General features: G+C 36.2%; 1 protein-coding gene across 1 annotated transcript in view; it reads left to right on the top strand.

Moving 5' to 3' along the window:
* The window catches only part of FAF1 (Fas associated factor 1), a 156555-nt gene that overhangs the window by 88842 nt on the left and 46852 nt on the right, over window positions 1-20861 (top strand). The window contains exons 9-12 of the mRNA XM_032696388.1: window positions 14063-14158; window positions 15578-15704; window positions 16217-16280; window positions 17177-17258. Coding sequence (XP_032552279.1) covers window positions 14063-14158; window positions 15578-15704; window positions 16217-16280; window positions 17177-17258 — 369 coding nt within the window. The remainder of the gene's footprint in view (window positions 1-14062; window positions 14159-15577; window positions 15705-16216; window positions 16281-17176; window positions 17259-20861) is intronic.

Raw genomic sequence — 20861 nt, 5'->3', positions numbered from 1 at the left:
AAAAAAAAAATCTCCAAATGGCACGTTGAGCTTTTATAGACTTTTATCTGAATAAGTTAGCCCTACTGTAGCACCAGGGATGCTCTTTGTGGGATCTGAGCTAGTCAACTCACGGCAGTGCAACACTGAAGAGATTCCTTGGATAATGCTTTCTCTTCCTGTTGGCATTTTCAAGCTCAATCTGGCTTCTTAAGTTCTCTTTAGATATTTCAGGTGCCAGGTGCAGAAAAATGTACATATTATTTCCAGCTAACTCTGAGGTCTGAGAAACCATTTGCCACTTGTCATGACTGTTTTCTTGGTGCTTGCTGAGAGATATTACCTCTCTAGATATAAATGCAGACTTTTTCTGATAGAAAGCTAAGTAGTACATTACCTAAATTCTTTTTAATAAACTCCACATTCTGTTTTTCTGTGGAGTAAGGTCCAGTTTTTTACCAGTTCTTTGAATTTTCAATTGTCTTTTCTATTATTTATAAAATTCTCATTTTTTAGGATGCATGTATTTAAGGAGTTGAGTAAAATTTATTGTCTAAAAAGTATTGTCACTACAAATTTTGCGTTTGTTTAATTTTTGATACTAGATTATGTTTTCAGGTTCTGGTGTTTCATCCCAGGACTTCTCTTGAGGAATAACTGTAAGGAAAGTTTTACACTCTCCTGTGCCAGTTGCAAGCTGTTTGCTTTAATTCCTTGTGTACTCTAAAGTGCAAACTATCAGTTTCAAGTGCTGCTTCCCTCATAAGCTGTGAAGGATAATTGCGTTACTAAATAACTGTTGCATTTAATCTCAAAAACATCAATTTAAATGAGTTTGCCAAGTGCATTATGATCTTCTACAATAAGGACTCAAAAAGTCTAATTCATTGGTGGTATAAGACAAGCACCATCAACTAAAATTCTATCAGCTTCTATCAGGAGAATTCAACCCCATTTCAGTATAACCTGTTGTAATTAACTTTAGTTTTTTAGGAAAAGCTGGTAGCAAATTTTGAGGTTACTGTTAGCAATTAATTTATTCAATAATAATTTCTTTTGTCACTGGAATTTTAAAGCATAAGGAACACCAGTGATGCTATAGACATAATTATTTGTCATCTTTTACTGCTTTTGCAAGAGGTTTACAAATCTACTTGCTCTGTTGAGACAACCTTTTTAGCTGTCCCTGCTTTGAAACTCACAGACATGATAGTTATTTTTATTAGAAGTGTCATGTTCATAAAAGTAGTTAAAGAGAGTAGAGTTTAAAATTAATAAACAAGGACTGACTGAGACTGATACTTTGAATTTACTGCTTCAACAGTGCTTTCTGTCCTTATATTGATGGAACCAGCAGATAAGATAGAAATGATCATATATACAGAGAAATTTCTCAGGGTAGATCAAGGCAATCCAGATCTCTGAATTACACCATGAGATAAGATACTGTATCTGCATCATCATTCCACCTTTCCATCTCCGTGCACACAAACGGCACTGGGGCTTTTTTTGTCCTAACAGAGAGAGCAGCAGGAACCACTCTTCTTCCTGTGAGTTTATACCAAAGTAGTGGTAATCTTCACTGGACAAGGTTTTTACAGGACCACCAGTGTCTTACTTTCTCCAAAGCACCTGGCTGTAGGCAGTTGCTAACCCTTACAGTCCCTGGACAGCACGAACTAACTGAAGTAGCCTCTTGTCTCCTCCTGCAGGTGTGAAGGCTGTTTTTACCCTCTTAGCTCCTGCTCTGTGCTTGATGCTCAGCTGAGCTTGTCCCCAAACCAGTTATATATTTTGCCATGTAGTAATAGCACCTTGTGTACATTAAGCTGTATCCCAGATTTCATAGGAGAGTGCTTTTGCTCTTGTTTTGGAGATCCACTCCTGAGATAACTCCTACTCAACAAGCTGGTTTGAAAATATGCTAAAAAATTGCTCTTGCTGATCAAATTACACTGAGCCACATTTAACTGAGAAATGTATCCTGGTAAAAAGTTTTCATTCCATACACTTTTGGGGTTTCATCTTAGAGATCCCTTTGTACCTTCATCAAGCACTGTATTGTCACAGAAACATCTCTGAATGACGGTGTGTTTTGTGGAGCAGCGCTGTAGCCTGTTTTTGCTGGAGCAGGCAGAGTTGCTCTTCAGGACTACTCACAAAAGGCATGGTTTGGTGTAAGGCAGGAGATGCTGAGATTCTTGGAATATTCAATGAAGAAAGGGAGAGAGATGCTTCGGATTGAGTTCACAGGAGTGGTCTTACTTAGGTGCTTTAGCTCACCTTGCAGAAACCATAATATTCAATTCAGTGCCAAGATGTTACAGAAGGACTACATTTACTTCATGCCCTGCTGAGAGAAGCTGGCAAGAGCTATTATCAAAGACTCCTTCTGCTCAGTCATTTAATAGTAGCAGCTTCTCTTTTATTCTGTGCTCTCTGAGAGCAGAATAGGAAGCAATAATCTCCTTGGAATACAGCAGACACCTGTTTGATAAGTGGTAATTGCATTATTCCTGGAGGATTATCACAGTGGTGCTTGTTTGTCTGTAATGAAACTCCACTATATAAGCAGAGCAGAACTTCAGTAGAAGATGTACATTCCAGGTAAGGGAAACAGAGAATAAGAAACAATCATCCTTTTTAGAAGCTCCTTTTGAGAAGTCAGTAACAGCGTGTTTTCAAGAGCTAACATTGCAAAAATCCAGTCCCTGGAAAAGTTATATCCAAGAAGAGGCAGCATAAAAACCCTATCAGTGTTTGAACTGTTAGTTGGAAGCAATGCTGCCAGCACAACTGCCTGAACTCTGCCAAGGAATTATATAGTTCTGGAAACATATCCAGGCACTTTTCTGTTTGCCATCCAAAACGTTGTACAATGTTGTGGAGTAAATGGCATCCCACCATAGACCAGAAATGTGCCAAGTTTGGATGATACTCTTTGTGAATGCAAAGCAGTTCCCAAAGTGTATCTGTGAATATCTGTGGCCAATATGTGGTCTGGATGAATTGTTTGTTAGTTTATACTTTTGTTTATTATTTCACTTGTTTCTGACCTTAAAAATCTGTAAATAGTTTTGTTTCTCTTCTGAATAGCAAAAAATAAATTAGTTGGGATCATACTTAGTAAAAACAATTATTATACACTATTCTGTGGCAATTATGTAGTTACTTAAAAAATATTGGAAACAGAACAGATACTGTATTTCAACATAGAAGGCAGCAAATGAAACAGGACAGTTTTGAGGAAATTTACAGGAAGACAGGTTTACTCTGTTTAGTGTTTTTGCAGTTGATATGAGTCTGAATCCATGTTAAGTGCAGCTGAATTTTTCATGTTAGTGTATCAAAAATAAGAGTAAGCAGTACTACAAATACCACAAGCAGATGCAGAGCACGTGATGGTCCACAGAGAACTGATGGATGAGTGGATGTTGGTGCTTTCCCATGTTTTCGGGTGCTAGAGGTATTCTTGTCCTTTTTTTTTTATTGACCTTTTCTTTTCTTTACCTTGATCCTCCTCTCATTTGGCAAAATAAAATGGATGAATGCTTTGACTCCTGGTATTTGTTGTCACCCAAAGGCAGTCTCTCTTTAGCTTAGGAAAGGTTTGGAATCCCAGTTTATCTATTAATAACTCTATTAGTTGTAATACATCTTGTTTAATGAGAGAATATTTCTTTTTGCTTCCTGAGACCTTCAGGAATTTACAGTGAGTTATGACCTGTTCCCAGGCATGTGTGTTTTATAGATCAATTCACACAGGTGTACTTATTAATAAACTCACTGAACCAATTTACATGCATAAGTTTTAACCACTGAGTAATTAGTGAAAGCATTGCTGAGGAACTGGAAATTTGGGAAATGTGTCATTATTTGCATATCAGTATAAAGCAATTACTAAATTAAAGAGTGCACGTTGTGACAAACATGAAGCTCCTTTACTGTTGCTTTGTCAGTGCACATTAACATCAACTTGATGTGAAAGCCTGGCTTTCTCTGCATGAACTAAAAATCCTAAGGCAGAAGTACACAATGAATCACCCAGAGTTTGGAGGCTAGCACACTGAATTGCCTTGGGGTTCAGACTGAGGAAAGAAAAAAACTCATGTAAAAGACCATTGAGAAAACGTATCAGTGGAAAGTAATTAACTCAAGATCCACAATTAGCCTCATGGTCTATACTTAACTGTGTTCCAGGTCTTTCAGCGTTTATTTAATTCTGTTACCCTGTGTTTCAAATAGCTGCAAATGGCTTGGCAGATTTTTCATCCTTTTTAATATTTACGGTTTTTGTCTAAGAAGAAGAATGAGCTCTGTAAGTGATCATGGGTATTTATTTCAGCCTCTCAAGTATATCTCTTTTTTTAGCAGAATCTGTTGTACAAAGAAATATTATTTTCTTTTTGTTTCCTTGAAATATATTTGCGGTTTGAAGCAACATTAAACACTACAGTAGCTGTCCTTCTGCTTTAATTCCTAATTTGCCTAACTAGGCTCAATCAAATGAGAAATAATCCAAACCAGGGATAATTTTCATTCAGCCAGCAAACGAGAGTGGTGGATGCACAGTAATATGGCTGGTGATTAACAGGGACCGCAGCAAAAATTGGCATGTGTGTTCAGCCAGCGTACCAGAGCTGGGTGTTCCCAGAGGAATGGGCACCACTTTTTCTCAAGCTCGTACAGAAACTTGTGCACTCACAGTGTTTTTGTGAAGCTGCCTTTATAGTGGTTGTTGCTGTGGCTTCAGCATTGCTTATCCGGTGTCTGAAGGATGCAAGTGGCATTCTCACTGTGTTTTGGACTCTCTTCCAGCCTCCCTCCTCCCACCCTGTGTGCTGTTTATCCCCAAGATGATTCCAGAGCATCTTCACCGTGCTGCTGCCTTCAGCACATGTAAACATCTCCCCGTGTTGTGCCTCTACACAGTAGCAGAATAAGATGCATGCCTTTAACGTGCAGCCTTATGGAATTTTTGAGAATTAAGCACACCAATCTCTTAATCCTAATCTAAAGAGTTTATCAATGTTTAAGAGATTATTAGTAGTTAAAACACTTTTTTTTCAGTTCAGAGCTTTTCAAACTTGTGGGTTCTCTGTTGTAACTCTACAGCATTCCTTTGTGATTTTAAGCTTCATTATAGTTCAGAGATCTACCATGGGAACATGACTGAAATCCTTGGAATGAATTTCCTGCAACCTGTGTTGACAGGTTTAAATTACGTACTCTGACACTGTTCTTGTGGCTGGATTAGAAACTTTTTTCCAAGTTAAACCTGCGATAAGTAATTGTCACAGCGCGCTGGCACAATGCTAATTTGAAGTGACGTGTCCAAACTGGCCTCAGTAACATGAAGAACCCTAACAGGTGTGAGGGGTGGATCTTCCCATGGGCCCTGCTGAACTTCTAACAGGGGAAAAATAGTAGAAAAAGTGAAATGAACCTTGAATAAAGCTGTCAGCAGTAATTATCTCAACAACACTTTGTGAGGAGTTAAAATAAGCATTACTGATTTATAACCTGAACACACTCCACCCTAGAGATGTTTTTTTCATCCAGTTAGTGTTTAAAATGAAATGTTGAATACCTGTCAAGATTTTTTTTTTTTAATGGAGATACATAATGAAAATGAAGTTATTTTCCATAGGAAGTTAATTTCAAGGGCTGTCAAATTTTTTACACTCTTCAGTTCATTTTCATATTCGTGCAATAGTTTAATAAAACAAACAAACCTCAAGCATACTTGACTGTTTTTCCCAGCTAATGCTATTTGATGTCAAAAGACAAAGTGGCTAATGTGGAATTACATCCACTTATTATTATTGTTCAAGGAAGGATAAAGGCTTACATGGTAGTAGTGAGCTTTGGTTGATTGATTTATTTTTTTTTTAATATTATGTACTAAACTTAAACAGCAATGTCTGTCTCACCAGTATAGACTGAAGAGAGCCCTCAGTACCGTGTAGTAAATCTTTCTGAGTCTCATAATTAATTCCATAGTACAAAAAAGCCCGTTTCAATCAATTTAAAAAAAAAGGCATTTAATAGATTTGTTTTTTGAATTGCAGTGTACCTTTATTTTACAGTGGGATACTTGCTCTTTATTGGCGTGGTATCACTTGTTTTATGTATATAATGTACTTCAGTGTGGATAGGAGTAATTTTACAGTCTGTTACTATTAAAAGAATACTTGCTAACTTTTGAGAAAAGAGCAAACCAAAGCATAAACATTAATTCACAGAAAACCTTTAGTCTCCTTTAAGCTTTAAACATTACTTTTAAACATGAACATGCGGGAATTCTTAAATCATGTATCACTTTGTGGGATTGTACAGTGAAAAGAAGATAGATTATTTAATGAATAATTATACAGTGACAAGCGATGGGTTTGAAAATGTTGATCACCTGTTTGTTCCCAAGGAATTTAGTGGAGGGTTTGTCTGAGCACAACAAGCTGCCCATGCACTGTTAATAATGCTTGGTTAAACCCTGGGAACTGCAGCCATGGCAAGAACAAGCTCTTATGAAGGCTGTCTCGTATCATAGCATCATCTTTCTTGAAATGATGAGACTCTTGAGTATTCTCAGAAATAGCATGAGTTGCCTGGGAGTCCACCAGCTCCTTCCTACGTGGATTGGTTTCTCTGTGTTTGGGTCTCTGGCCAGGAAACAGCATGGAGCCATGTGATATTCTTTGCAATACTGCAAAAAATTGCCAGAGTTCCCACACTCTTATTTCCCCTGCTTCAATATTCATATGCAAGAGCTATGATAAATGCAGTTAGAAACCACTATTTTATTCAACTGTACAGTGAAAAACTTCCCACTCTTTCATTTCAAGTGCGGAAGCAAAACTTCTTTCACTTGCTCTACCTCTCTCCTCTGACTTTTACACTTCAGTTTTTCCTGCATGCCTCATTAGCTGCTGTATCCCTTTCACCACGCAAATATTTCTTGCTTTTTGTTTTGCTCACTTCTTTAATCTCAAAAAAGATAGGTTGCGAAAGGAAAATGGAAATGTGAGTGAGCAGCAGCAGCCTCAGCTGTGGAGCAGCCTGACAAGTCTTGCTCCAGTGGTAAGGAACAAGAAGAATAACTTATTTTCTAGGTGTGCCAAATAGATTGGTTTGTATTTTGTTCCTGTTCCCCTTTTGGGGAAGTAAAGTTAAGTTGAACTGCTCTGCAGTTCCCTAGATCACCCTGAGATTCTGACTTAAAGACCCGAGGTCTGAGGTCTTTCTGAACAGGAAACTTAATTTGTCTAGTGAGGAGAGATAGATGACATTGGTAGGCTGGGAGAAATGAGCTTGTTTGAATTCTCCAGAGATCTGCCCATGGAGAAGAAGGGATTAGCCAGGATGAGTATGCCTTGCAGACATGTAAACTGAAGTCTGTCTACACTAAGAAGGGAGAGAATTTTTCACTTAGCATGATGTTACCTGCCTGGGCTGAAATGATAGAGAATGGGCTGAACCTGGAGATTGGGAAAGGCTCCCTTGCAGGAGTCATGCTGTTCAGCCAAGGTTCAGAAAACTGCTGAATTGTTTTGTCTTGTTTATTACCTTATATACTGTTAGTACACTTGGGCTGTGAAAGTGTTTGATCCCTAATATGCCTTGTATAGAGACCCAGCTACATATAGAGGGTAACAGAGAAACTAGGACAGGAATGTTCTTTGTCAAACTTCATATAGTTGTGTTCAAAATACCACTTTTTTTCCCCCTGGCTTCAAGAAAATGCATACATACAGACATCATAGAATCCTTGGTATTTATCATACCCAATGAATTAGCTTCTGCTACAAAAAAGGTCAGAGAACAGAATAGTAAGTTTAATATGAAAATTGAAATCCTTCATAATGCTCCTTTCTCATCCTTCTGTCCTTACCCCTTCTCTTACCTGATGAGAGGAAAAAAATGTCACAGTAATTACTCCAACAAGAAAAAGGATCAAATTATGTAGAAGTGAAATTTTCACAGAGGAGACACCTACCAGCCATTGAGTACTTTGCTATGGACAACTCTCTTGGGTTATTTTGAATAACTGAGCATGAGGTGTTATGGAATGTACTCGGTCATGTCTGTTTCTTTATACATTAGCCATGTATCAGTGACTAACCAGTAAATCAAAAAGCTAAGCAACTCACATTTTGAACATGGTGAAAGGACTGTCACATGAAGTATTTGAACAAGGATTAGTTTCAGTCTGTAGGTAACAGTGCATTCGTTTCTGATTAAGAATTTTTTGTGTGATGTATGTGTATTACAAACCTCCACGTGTGTACTGCAGCCTGCTAAACAACCTCTAGAAAGAGCTGTTGTTCAGCTGATGACCTCCTGATCAATACAAATTATTTTGGGGTATCATTTCTGTGCTTGTTATTATATTTGTTTCTAACTTGAAACTGTGGTTAGCTAGTATTGACACACTAGTTATGGCTGAAGTACTGAACAGCAGCCACAAAAGGCTTCCAGATCTCAGAGTTGATATATACTGTAATAATAATTATCGAGGGTGGTTAGAAGTCTGCAGTTGTGGTAGAATTCCTCTTGTTACCACAGCTTTAGTTCAAAGACTATTAAAACTTAGCATGAACTTCCGTTCTTAATTAATTAGATAACTCACCATGACTTTAGAGCCCTTTTAGTAATACTTTGAATGTTGCTCGCATTGCTGCTGTTTTCAGGGCAAAAGGAAGATTTTTAGGTTTCAAGATATTTGTATAATCTCTATTGAAATTTGATTTCAAAGTGTGAGTAATAACATTTTTTGTCATATTTTCCTGGAGATAATCTTCTCTTCTTAAGCAATGCACTGGTCATGCAGTGCTAACAGTGAAAGCATAAAACATTCTCAAACCAATACTGAGGTAACAGAGAGCTGCTGCAGTTACTGGGCTGTGGAGGTTGTTTATCCAGTGAGAACTCTGTATTATGAGACGTGCTAACAGCAGATTTATCTTCAGTATCTTCAGCTTTTATTTGTTCCTCTTGCTTAACAAGGGGAAAACAGGCATTGCCTGTTGTCTTGGACAGATTATGAGAGCTCCAACAAACAGATAGAGATGTCAGTTTGAAAGATTTGGGATTGGATAATCTGAGTGTTCCTTAACTGCTTTGGACTATAGAAACCAAAAATCTAAATTATGCATGTTGTATGGTAAACTCACCCACATCCACATTTGAATATACTCAAGTTTTAATTGGAGCTGTTCAGCATTACAGAGTGGAAAGCATGTATTAGAAAGATGTACCCCCTTGGCAATTACACATGCTGTAGCATCTTTGGGAAGGCTTCTTTCTGTGGCTTCTTCATCTGTCTGTGCTTGTGAGTGCAGCTGGAAAGCTGGAATTATACTTGTACCTTGCTGTTTTTCAGGATGACAGAACTGCAGGGCAGGTTATTAAGACTTTCTTTTGCCTAATATACTACAAGCTGACCTTGAGTAGGACTGATTTTTTTATGGGAGATTTATGAAGGAGAGTCAAGTATTTTTATTTTGTACACTAGAATCTTGTTTGCTTACCTTATCTCTGAGTTTTAAAGGCAGGAAACATGGATTATTTTCCTTTACCTCAGCAGGAAATGACACTATGAGAATTCCCCCTTTTAGTTTTTTATTGAAGCAGATTATATACAGACAAATGTAATTCCGCATTTAGAAGTGCAACTACTTGAATAGTTTGACTGATTCACAGCAGCCAAATTTTACATAGATTACATTCCTTTTTATTTTTTATTAAAAATCCAGAAGGTTTGTCCACTGCAAGGTTTTTTATTTTGGGTTAGGTTTGCCATTGTCAGATAATGCCTGTTGATTCACTTACTGTGTGTGAACAAGTGAAATCTACCATCATGGATAGAATCATCTCCTGTGCATATGGATCAGGTGTTCTCTGAATTTCTATCTGATGCTTTGTAAGATTTATAGTTTGACCTTTGAATTTCTGAGAGGAAATGATCGAGAATCTCTAGTTTATGTCCATTAAATGATACTAGAAAATATTTTACCATGGAAAAATACCTCTCCAGTGAGTTGGAAAGGATTCTTCATTTGAGTAGCTCAAAGAATAAAGTTACCCTGTGAAGGCTACCTTTTAAGTGGTCTTTTAAAGGACAAAAAGCTGGTTTTTAAAAGTGACAAGTACTGGGTGATACAGCTGAAGGGCTCCATTTAAGTGTCTGTGTGTTTAGATAGATGCATTAATGTACATTAATGCACATGTAGTGCTCCCACACACTCCAAAATCTCAAAACACACTGCTCTTGTAGCAATCAAAAACGTAACAAAGAGCACAAAATAAATCTATATTCCTTCTTCCCTTAAACATTATCACTTATATTTGCTTGTTTTTAATGGTTCTCGTTTTAAAAAAGCTTCAACCTTTTAGAGAGAAAGGATCCCTTGATGATAAGTATCCTGTGAAAAGCACAACCTCCCAATAATTGAGGATGAGGAGGAATGTCTGGTTCTTTCCAGATTATTGCCTTAAGCTGACCACTTTGGGTGTCCGGTATACTCTGTAAGGCATTAGAAAGCTTAGAGCTGGCCTTCACTTTCCACATTAGGTATGGTTGCTGTTCAGATCTCTTTTGAAATGCTGTTTTTCTCCATCAGTGTGTGGCCGAACATGAGGAAGACCAATTTGTCATATGCAATTACTATTTTCCTGATGCAGTACACCAAGCTTATAATTTTTGTATCAGCATTTCTAAGTGAAGTGAGTTCTGCAGCTGGAGTTCTCTGCTGGTATCATTCTTTCTGTTTATCTTTCTCAAATCTTCACTATCTTGATTAAATATCTCTGGACTGGTACAAGAGACTGAGTTTGTGCCTTTATTTGTAATTTCGGGAGTCTGCAAGAGTTGGAATTAAGTTATGCCAACAAACTCTTTCTAGAAGATAAAAGCTTTTGAGATTATGGACTTGTAATTTTTCCTATTACTCTGAGTATGAGATGGCAGCACTCTGGAATTACAAGATGTCTTTCTTTCCTGCAGACATATTTGTATCATGAAATATCTGGAAAAAAAGAGCATTTTTAGATTGTTCTGAATTTTATTTCTAGAACCTTCAACATAAAAAAATACTTTCTAACAGGCAGAATAGTTTATTGTTGAAAGCACCTGGTCTCACTCTAGATTTGGCAAATATTTCTGGGTTAATCTGGGAGTTTGACAAAGAATCATGCATGTTTGGATCAGAAAAGATGTTGCTTAAGTTTATCCCCTGATTTCTAATGCAGGGAATTGAAATACAATTGATCTTACACTGAGTATTTACAAATAATATTAGTGTCTTACTGTTGGAAAGCACAAGTGAGCACCAGACTAATTTTTTCCTCTCTAAATTGTAAGATTTGGTAGTGGTCTTTCTTTTAGTAGTTAAAATCTATTGGAAGTAACCTTTGTGCACTCCTAGTCCAGATAGTACCATTACCTTTTGAATACCGATAGCAATCCATTCAATATTTCTGTTGTCTCCTAGAAGGACTTCCCTGCTGCCACTCTCCCTGGAATGTTGAAGTTTTATTGTCCTTCTCCTTAAAAAGCTGTAGGAAGCCAAACAACTTTCAACAAGCACAAGCAGTGTATAGATAGTGATGGACCAGAGATCTGGCTTTCCAATAATCATCTGGAGTTACTTTTTGCAAGTCATTTTGGCTGTTTCTGATTCTGTTTCACTTTCCACCTCGTGTACCTTTCAGCTCTGAGACCATTTGATTTGCACATGTGTACATTTCCTGCCTAGAAAAATAGACTAACCTTATTTATTTTTGCTTTAATGTATTATTTATTTCATAACCTATATCTAACTCATCATTGGTGCACGAGTCCTGCATATGCATTTCTCAATGTCTTTTCTTGTGCATGTGAAAGCTCTAGTACCCACCTAAAGGTGATTTTCATGGAAAAAAAAAAGGAAATTCAAAAAAGTTAGTGACTTCTGAGTTTTTGCACAACCAGATGGGTTCATAAGTTAGAGAATGTCAGGTAGTCAGGCTACAAACCAACATTTTCAGTTATGGAGTTGGAATAAAGAATTTGTCCATTTCCATGGGAAGGTGGCTGTGACACAGTGATTTGTTTATCTGACGTCCTGCAACCCCGTTTGGGAGTAGGCAGGTGCAGTATTTAGAAAAAAAAAGCTCTCCAAGAGCAGCCTGAGGTCTACAGTTCTTGCACAGAGACCCTTCAGCGGGTGTTCCCATCAGTAAATTGACCTGTGTTCAAAATACGAGGAAAAGTTGAGGTTTACTATCCATGATACCAGGCTGAGCTGCCTGGAAAGTAATCTTTTGCTTGGTGTTTTTATGATTTCCAGAATAAAGCTTAAGCTTTCTGGTGCAAGAGTCGTTCTTGTGAGAGGATTCTTCTTAGAATGACGGTACCTTTATTCTAGAAGAACACTGATGCCGCTAGTTTATTTTGAAATGAAGGCAGAGCTATTTCTCCTGGCCTTTCCTTTGCAAAAAACTTCCCAAAAATGCTGAAGGGGAGGGTGATTTCTCACACAAATGTGCACAAAACCCCAACATTCCAGCAACTGTCTGGAGAGAGGGATGAAACAAGCTCTGATGTCGAACCCCTTCTGCTGTAAGCTCGTATTTGAGAGACGCTTTGACACTATAATATAGGGTTGCAAATTGGAATTGCAACACCCTGCAATTGGGCCAAGTGATGAAGCAGCACAATAACTGCTTGCTTGATCTTACCACTCTCTCTTTAATGTGCACGTAAAAGACACCGGGAGCCTTTCCAGGCATCTGTCGGGGTATTTGATGCTGTGAGATAGAGAATTGTAGTCTGTGTGTGGTTGGGGGGTGTGTGTGTGTGTGTGTGTTTTACCAGTATTTTATATAGTGTGGTAACTACAGGGCAAAGTTTCAGGTTTTAAAACAGTTGGTTTTGTTTATTTTTAAGAGCTTATAAAAATAATAATCGAGCTGGTGGATTATTACAGAGAATGCAGTTCTTATGCTCGTCACAGGAGTTTCATAGGTAATTGGTCTTGACCTGTATGTCATCTTTAATATTTCATTTGCTCCAGAACATTATAACTCACTTCCTTTAAGACGATTGCTGTGCTTTTTACACAGCTAAACTTCTGTTTAACCTTGCTATGAGAATGTGACAGTAGGCTAGTTCAGACAGGTTAACATTCATTTGGTAACCAGGCTGCTTAATCAGCCTGCTTCAACCTGCAGCAAATTAAATCTTTGTGAGTTCTAGCAGACAAGTGATATAGTCATTCTGAATTACGTATAAAAAATAAATGGGGTATTTTCAGTGCTCATGGCAGTAAATGAAATTTAGGGTTTATGATTTATTCTTGGATTTTTGTTGAGGATGATTGAAATGTATTTTACCTTACTGCTTATAATGCAAGTCTTTCATTCTGTACCCTGCAAAAATACTAATAAGCTTTATAGGATCTAGAAAATCTCTTTCTGTCCTCTCTGTGTTTCTTCTGAAAGAACCAATAGAAACAATATTTTAAACATACAATCAGAACTATTGTTCTTCACTTCGCTAAGAATTGTACAGCATCAAATATTTTGTCACTGTCAGAAATTAATCAACTATCTTTATTTAAAAGCTATTCACATTGTAAAATCAAACCATGTGTTATCAAGATAAGGCTTAGGTGCTTCTGAACCAGTGCTGTTTCTGTTGGCACTGGTTCCTGAACATCCCTCCTGTCTGTGCTGACTGCAGCTTCACCAGCACTGTTGGATTTGTGTGTGTGTCCGTATGAGAAACGTGGCATGCACCCTTGACATTTATAATGACCAAAAAGGAGATGAAATGTATTTTTTAAGTTGCCAATGTGATTGTGTCTGTTGCAATGTCTGCTGATAAACTGTTCTTTCAAAATAGTTTTTTTTTTTCAAGATGACTTAACTGTTTGTTGGGTTTTTTTTTTTTTGGTTTTTCTGGCTTCTTATGTTTGTTTAAATAATTCAGTCTTCTGCAGTGCAGCCTTTAGTTTGAATCTCAAAACAACCTTAAAAAAACCCAAAAACCAGCCTTCAATCGGCACTATGGCTTTAATAAATGATTATTGTTGTTTTGTAGATGACTCTTGCTGTATCGGGGCTGACTTTCCCTTGCCATCGACTTACAGTTGGAAGAAGGTCTTCACCTGTACAAACGAGGGAGCAGTCAGAGGAGGTAAGAACATCATCTTTGTTTACCAGTATACTCTAGAAAGAATCAAGGAAACCTCATTTTACAGTGGTCACCATCCCTTGTGTTGTCAGGTATGTCAATAAAATTGCAGCTTTAAACAATCAGTTTACAGTTCCTGTAGCACGTAATTGTGGTGAAGTAAGGAACTGGGTAAACGACTCATTGAAGAAAGAAAAGAAAAAGTAATCAAATCACAGCAAGATTGAAAAATATTCCAAATTAAAGAGAAGGTTGAAACATGTATTTTTAGTGTTAGCAGAACGAGATGTTTTCAGACTGTATAAACTCCTGTTTCATTTTTCCTAATTATTATTAGTTTAGGTTAAAATTTCCATTACCTTTATCCTGCCTTAAAATGAATTTAATATATATTCATAAGAGAGAACTGTGAGGTATGGTCAGGATACAAGACTGGATATATGGTGTTGGGTAGTTGTTAAAAGTTACAAGGTTGGTCAGACAACACTGTTCTAGCCATGCCTGAACCACTTAGCAGGTTAAATAAATGTTTGTGTTTTTTTTTTCCTGAGATCTACCAGCATAATTGTGTATCATTGCTGCTTTACTCTTCCAAAATGATCTGAGTTTGTTCACCTTGTAGATTTTTTTTTTTGTTGACTAGTTGATTCAGTAAGTGTTCTTTATTCAAAGTCTTTTTTGTGTAGCTGTTGTAGAGAGAGATCCTGTGTGTTTGGAGCTCTTTACTCCTCTTTTGATCACTCAGCTAGAGCTGAAATCCCGTGTTCCATAATACCCTTTGCTGCACCTTCAGCGGTCCATGTAGGTTTTCTCTGGTGTGCTATCACTGTAACTTGTAGCTCAAGCAGAGCTAGAATAGTTGTTCATGAAAAGAAGTCAATCTAGAAGCAGCTTAAGGTTGAATTGTTGAAACCAAGGTTTTTCTGAGGCGTTCTCTGTTTCAAAGGACCTGAGATCCAAAAGATCTCATGGGAGGGAGATGAGATCGTAGCTCTTTGCACAAAAACATTGATATTTCTCCTTTGTTTTGGTATGCCAAATACCAATATGAAAACCACCATTGTGTGGCTTTTCTCATTCTTTCTTATGCAGTTGCACCAACTGTAGTACAATTAGATGGAAAATAGCATTAACTTTGGATAAAATTTGCTCAACTCCGGGTATGCAGAGAAAGTTCCTTCATTCTTTACTAATGCATTTTATCACATAATACTGCTGTCAACCAGACTACTGCTAAAAATTAGACCTTGTTTTTAAAAAGCACGGTGATAATGCTGTATAAAATAGTAAAATAAAATACAGTTTATTGTGGTTTTGTAGAAATGCGTAAGTATTTTTCACTGTATATATATTGCGTGTTTCACTGAAGAGGTTGTCTGTAATAGAAGCTTATATTGGATTTTGTTGGTTTCTTTTATATAGCAATGCACTGACGTTCATATGGTTAGTGATAGTGATGGAGATGACTTTGAAGATGCTACAGAGTTTGGAGTTGATGATGGAGAAATGTTTGGAGTAGCATCATCTGCCTTGAGGAAATCGCCAATGAGTAAGAGTTGACAGTTAATTTGCAATTAACTGGTCTTTGTACAGCAGTAATGAAGGCAGAGAGGTGTGATGAGTCTGCAGAATAAGAAATAGGAAAGTATCTTTTGATAGGAATGTTAGAATTGTTTGAGTATCATGTCTGATGGCTGTATCAAATGAAAACACTGCAGACATAGTTGGCAACTCACAATATAGTGGGTCAAGCCTTTCAAGGCAGTCCTTTCATTTTAATATATTAAAGTATGTCCACAGTGTTAGCTCAGAACAAGTGATATATCACATTACACTGGACTTGAGGATTCTACTGTTTGGAAAACCTGAATATATTCATGAGACCCTCTGGAAGTTTCATGTCTTTCCAAAGGTTCATAGTCTGTAGTCTTTCATTAAATGTCAGTTGGTAACCGCTTCAGTAAGGTGGCAACATGAAATATCTCTGAAGCAACTGAGTTTGCATATTACAACCTGCTTCCATAAGGATGCATTTAATTTGTATTTTTCATTTTTTTTAAGTGCCAGAAAATGCTGAAAATGAAGGAGATGCCTTATTACAATTTACAGCGGAGTTTTCTTCAAGGTAACCTTAGTCTATTAACTGTGCAATTCTTGTTACAAACTAAGTTAAATTTAGTAAATAATAAAAATAAACCAAATGCACATATTTTCATGTGGGATTATAGCATATTTATACATCCTAATCTAATTTATTTTAATTTTAACTTTGTCAGAGCTGCTTCTGAAACAAAATTACTTCTCACTCCAAGTTAGAGTGACAGATTCTTCCCTTATTTGTTTTGCCATTAATTAGTATCATTACTTAATTATGTAAAGGTCAGAAGAATGATAAGGACTCTGATTATGTGTAATGATTTTATTATGATACACAGGAACAGAAAAGCTGAAAATTATTAATATTGAAAAATATATAGAGTTGCAATAAGAGTTTTCACAATAATGAAGTTGTTGGGTAAATATCTATTTTTAAAAAACATAGAAGTGCTGTTTTTTTAAAACTTTTTAGTACCAAATCATATGTTGCTAAACAGTTGCCATGTTTCATTGAACAGGTAGAAGCTGCAAAGTAATGCAAAGTTTATATGTCTTCTGTTTTCACTCCTCTGTGATGATGTTATGTATGTGAGATGCATTAAAGTGTAATGCAAGAATAGCCATCAATTAACCTTTAACGAGAGGAAATAAATTGTGATTGGAAATTGTGTAGAAAATTGTATAGAACTTACAGTGTGCAAATAGAAGGTTTTTATGATAAAATTTGTAACGTAATAGTTTGTTACTTTGGGCTTTTGAATGTTTGCTTCTAAATATTTCCCTTCTGTCCTTCAGAAGTGTAATACTTCATCTTTCTAAAGATTTAGCCAATGCATTATGTTTACAGAATATGTGAAGTGGTAGAATATTGAAATTACTTATTTTTGTAGTTAATCCATTAATTGGAAATTTTGTCTCAAATAGATATGGTGACTGCCATCCTGTTTATTTTATTGGATCATTAGAGGCTGCTTTTCAAGAAGCCTTCTATGGGAAAGCTAGAGATGTAAGTGTGTATTAAAACTACTTTATCTAATATAGTGGGAAATGGAAATCACCTTAAGTGTTTCATCTTTATTTTTTAAAAAGGTGAACTACATTTTGGAGTTATCTTGTGTTTATTGTTTGGGAAAGGTTGTACTAATTCAATTGACTGACTAAAATACTTACCTTGGGGGTTGTTGAAATTAATCATTCAGGCTATATTTTTATTGGAGTCCTTTAGTTGTCAAAGTTACTCTTTTTCTTCCCCCCCTCACTTTTCTTCCTGAAATAATGGTGTCCTAGCACCAGATAACACTACCTGCGAGTCTTGTGGTTGACAAATTCCATGTTGCATGTTAGTAACTCCTTTGAAGAATGGCTAATGAAATTGTAAATTTAAATTGAAAGGTCTCTGAAATACAGTGTGCTTTTTTTTTTTTCTTTCTTTGTACAGCCTTTATCTGCCAAGTAAGTTCCAGTACCTAAGGTTTGGTTATTTAGTTTTTCTGTACATCCAACCAGGCATCTCAAGTTTCTGTTATTCTGTGCACAGTTTTAAAATCAGTATTTTAATAAAATTAGAATGGGGATAGTTTATTTAAGTTTTGGTGACTTGATTTACTAAGGAGAAACCCAAAACCCTGCATAATTAAGCACAGATAAAGCTGAAACACAAACAAGAAAATCGTGCTGTTTAAATTTACTTTTGTTTTCTTGGTAGATGTTCAGTTTTAAAATGAAGAATGTTATGGCTTCCTGTAGTTATTCATATTGGAAGGGGCACCTATATTATTTTAGGGGCTGTTCTGATAAGTGTGCAGTGTTATGGATCCATACAGTATAACTGAAGTTAACACATACTTAACACTCTAAGTTTAGTTAATATTTTCATGTCTTTGCACAGATTTCAGAGCATAAATGTATACCTGGTAATTCAATGGAAAAGTATTAATTTATAATAATTTGTTAAAAGTGGACCTTAATGCATGTTTAGAAAAAAAATCATATGAATTCGGCAAGGAAAGGGTTTGAATTGGGAAGTTCCCTTTGTATCATTGCATCAGAAATAGTTGGCAGTGTATCAGTGTAATTGTGGACAAAAGCCCATTAAAAACTTACATAAATAGTTTGATCTCTATAAATCTGATATTAATGCAGTGCAGTTGCTTAGTTTTTTAGTACTCAAAGTACTTCCTATACTACTTACACAACACATCTGAAGTTCATGTCACCTTACATTTCTAATGTTTTGCAATGTGTTCAGACCAGATCTTCATCATGATAAAGTTATGAATTTGTATATTTAGGAAAGTATTTTTTTGTTTGTGTTGTTTGGATTGCGTGGTTTTTTTCTGAATATTATTTTTTAAAGGTCTCCCTCCCACCTACCCTACAGAATGGCATTATTTTTATTGTAACATTCTGACTTTAAACAAAGATATGAGAATGTGTAAATACCATTTATTTTCACTGCTTTTTCCTGTTACAAAGTAATTTTTTCTGTACTGCCTCCTGGAATGCATAATTGAGGAAAGGGATACATTATTTTATATTTTTATAATTGCATTTCATAAAATAATTAAATATGTATATCAGTATTAAAAAAAAAAAGCTTAGGAGAAATTGCAACCCGTATGTCTTGTCTTCTAATTTATACTATGGAGGGCACTTAATTTTACCAGGGCAACAGATGAGCTTCAGGCACCAGCATTCTTCACTTGAAGTGAGAAATTGAGTTCCAAGAGTAAATAAAAACAAGATTGAAGGTTTAAATCCTCTACTAGGCTTTTTGAACTTATATACTCATTAAATGTTTATTGGAGTGGTGGGATTACGAAGGATTTGGGCAGCTTCATCAACTGGTATATACTTAATCACTAAGTAAAACACTACATTTGATAGAGTGTTTCTCACGATGCCACACTCAATCCATCTTAATGAAAACCGCTTCAAACTGATTTAATTTGAGAGCACTTGGCAGCTTGAGTGCTCAGAGATCTTAGCCTTTTCTTGACAAATTCTCAACGCTGTCCAGAGCAGAAGGTGCACTCTACAGTTCAGGTCTAGTGAGAGAGCCATCAGCTGTGTTTCAAATCTATACTGTGGATACTTTTTCCCTCAAAACCCATTATATATAAACTTGAAGCTTTTTTTTTTCAGAAATATTTTGATTTGGGCTATTTTAAGAAAATTAACTTACGTCAGAACATATGTTTTGAATGCAGAATATGAGTTAAAATTGTTTTTAAGAAAATAGATAATTCTGTTAAATCTCAATGTCTTTTCATTAGAAAGGATGATAATTCACAGTTATTTAAGAAAATATTATTTGAAAAAAATACCATGTAAAAAAAATTTAGGTGTTTGTTACCTGTGTGTTTGAGTCATTAGACAGTGAAAATTAACATAAATGATGGGTATATTTTTCCCTTTAGAGCAGCTGCTCCCACAGCAGTGGCAGTTTTTGGTAGGAGAGATGGAATGAGATCAAGTGTAGCCATGCTTTAAAACCTGTATCTCTCTTTAGCACAAAAATATAATACCAAAGATACAGAGTTTTACCTTTAACAACCAGAGTCCCTGGCAATGAAATCCCAGGTATCTCCTGCAGTCTGATAGTTAAGGGCGTTGTGTGTTCATTTCCAAGGCTTATTGTACATATATATAAAGCAAGAAAATATTTTCCTTATTTTTTTTTAATTGGGTCAGGAAGAGAAAGCAAGACAGAGGTTTAATAAATTAACAAATAAGCTGGTTTTTTGTGGAAGTCTTACCCTCTACCTATTGTACCAATTGGAAACCAGCATTTCTCTACATCAGTTTCTGAAGAATGATCTTACTCTTGCTCAAGTAGCTACAGTGCCACAGGTATTCGTACACTGATGCCATGAAAGAAATTTTTTAATGGGCATGTTTTAAAAAGATGTTTGGGGGAGACTTCCTTGTGCCTGAAAGCAGTTTGTGGGTGTCTGGTGTTTTGAGACATCAGGGGGTTTATCTTAATTTAACTTAGGGTAGTATTGTTATTCATACTGGATCTTAATGGCTATATTGAATCTCACTGAACTATATATATGAATAATACTGAAGTATTTTCTTTTATTGGAGCTTTTTTGCCTTTTCATTTTTATAGGTGGTTGCTACTCTTTTATTATGAGAAAGAATAAAGACATTACCTTTGCCTTTTCAGCTCTTTTCTTTATATACCTCTGTCAGCTCACCTCCTGCTCCTCTCTCAACCTTTCTGTCCACTGACTTTTAATAAATATGTGAAACATCTCTCTTAGCACAGATTGGTATTGTCACCTCAATATATATTCCTGCATGGCGGAAAATGAACCGTGTTTTTCTTCTCCTTGAGTTCTGTCTTTTAGGTTCAATTTAGTGGCAGCACCATCCCTCTCACATATGAGTTCTTTATTTCCTGAAAACCTAAAAGAACGTATGCTCCTTCCATGATTTGCCATGTTCAAATAAAAGCTCTTTTTTTTTGCTTTTTTTTTTTCTTGGTAGTAGCAGAATTTTCCTTCATACAGGGCTTTCTGTAGTATCGTTTTTATCTGTGTAACTCAGAAAAGTGTCCCTTATTATTTCAGCTAATTAAGTATACTGAAATTACTACAGA

Source organism: Chiroxiphia lanceolata, chromosome 9 (genome assembly GCF_009829145.1).
Source record: "Chiroxiphia lanceolata isolate bChiLan1 chromosome 9, bChiLan1.pri, whole genome shotgun sequence".
In the NCBI taxonomy this organism is placed as follows: domain Eukaryota; kingdom Metazoa; phylum Chordata; class Aves; order Passeriformes; family Pipridae; genus Chiroxiphia; species Chiroxiphia lanceolata.
This window is presented reverse-complemented; position numbering and strand designations above follow the sequence as displayed.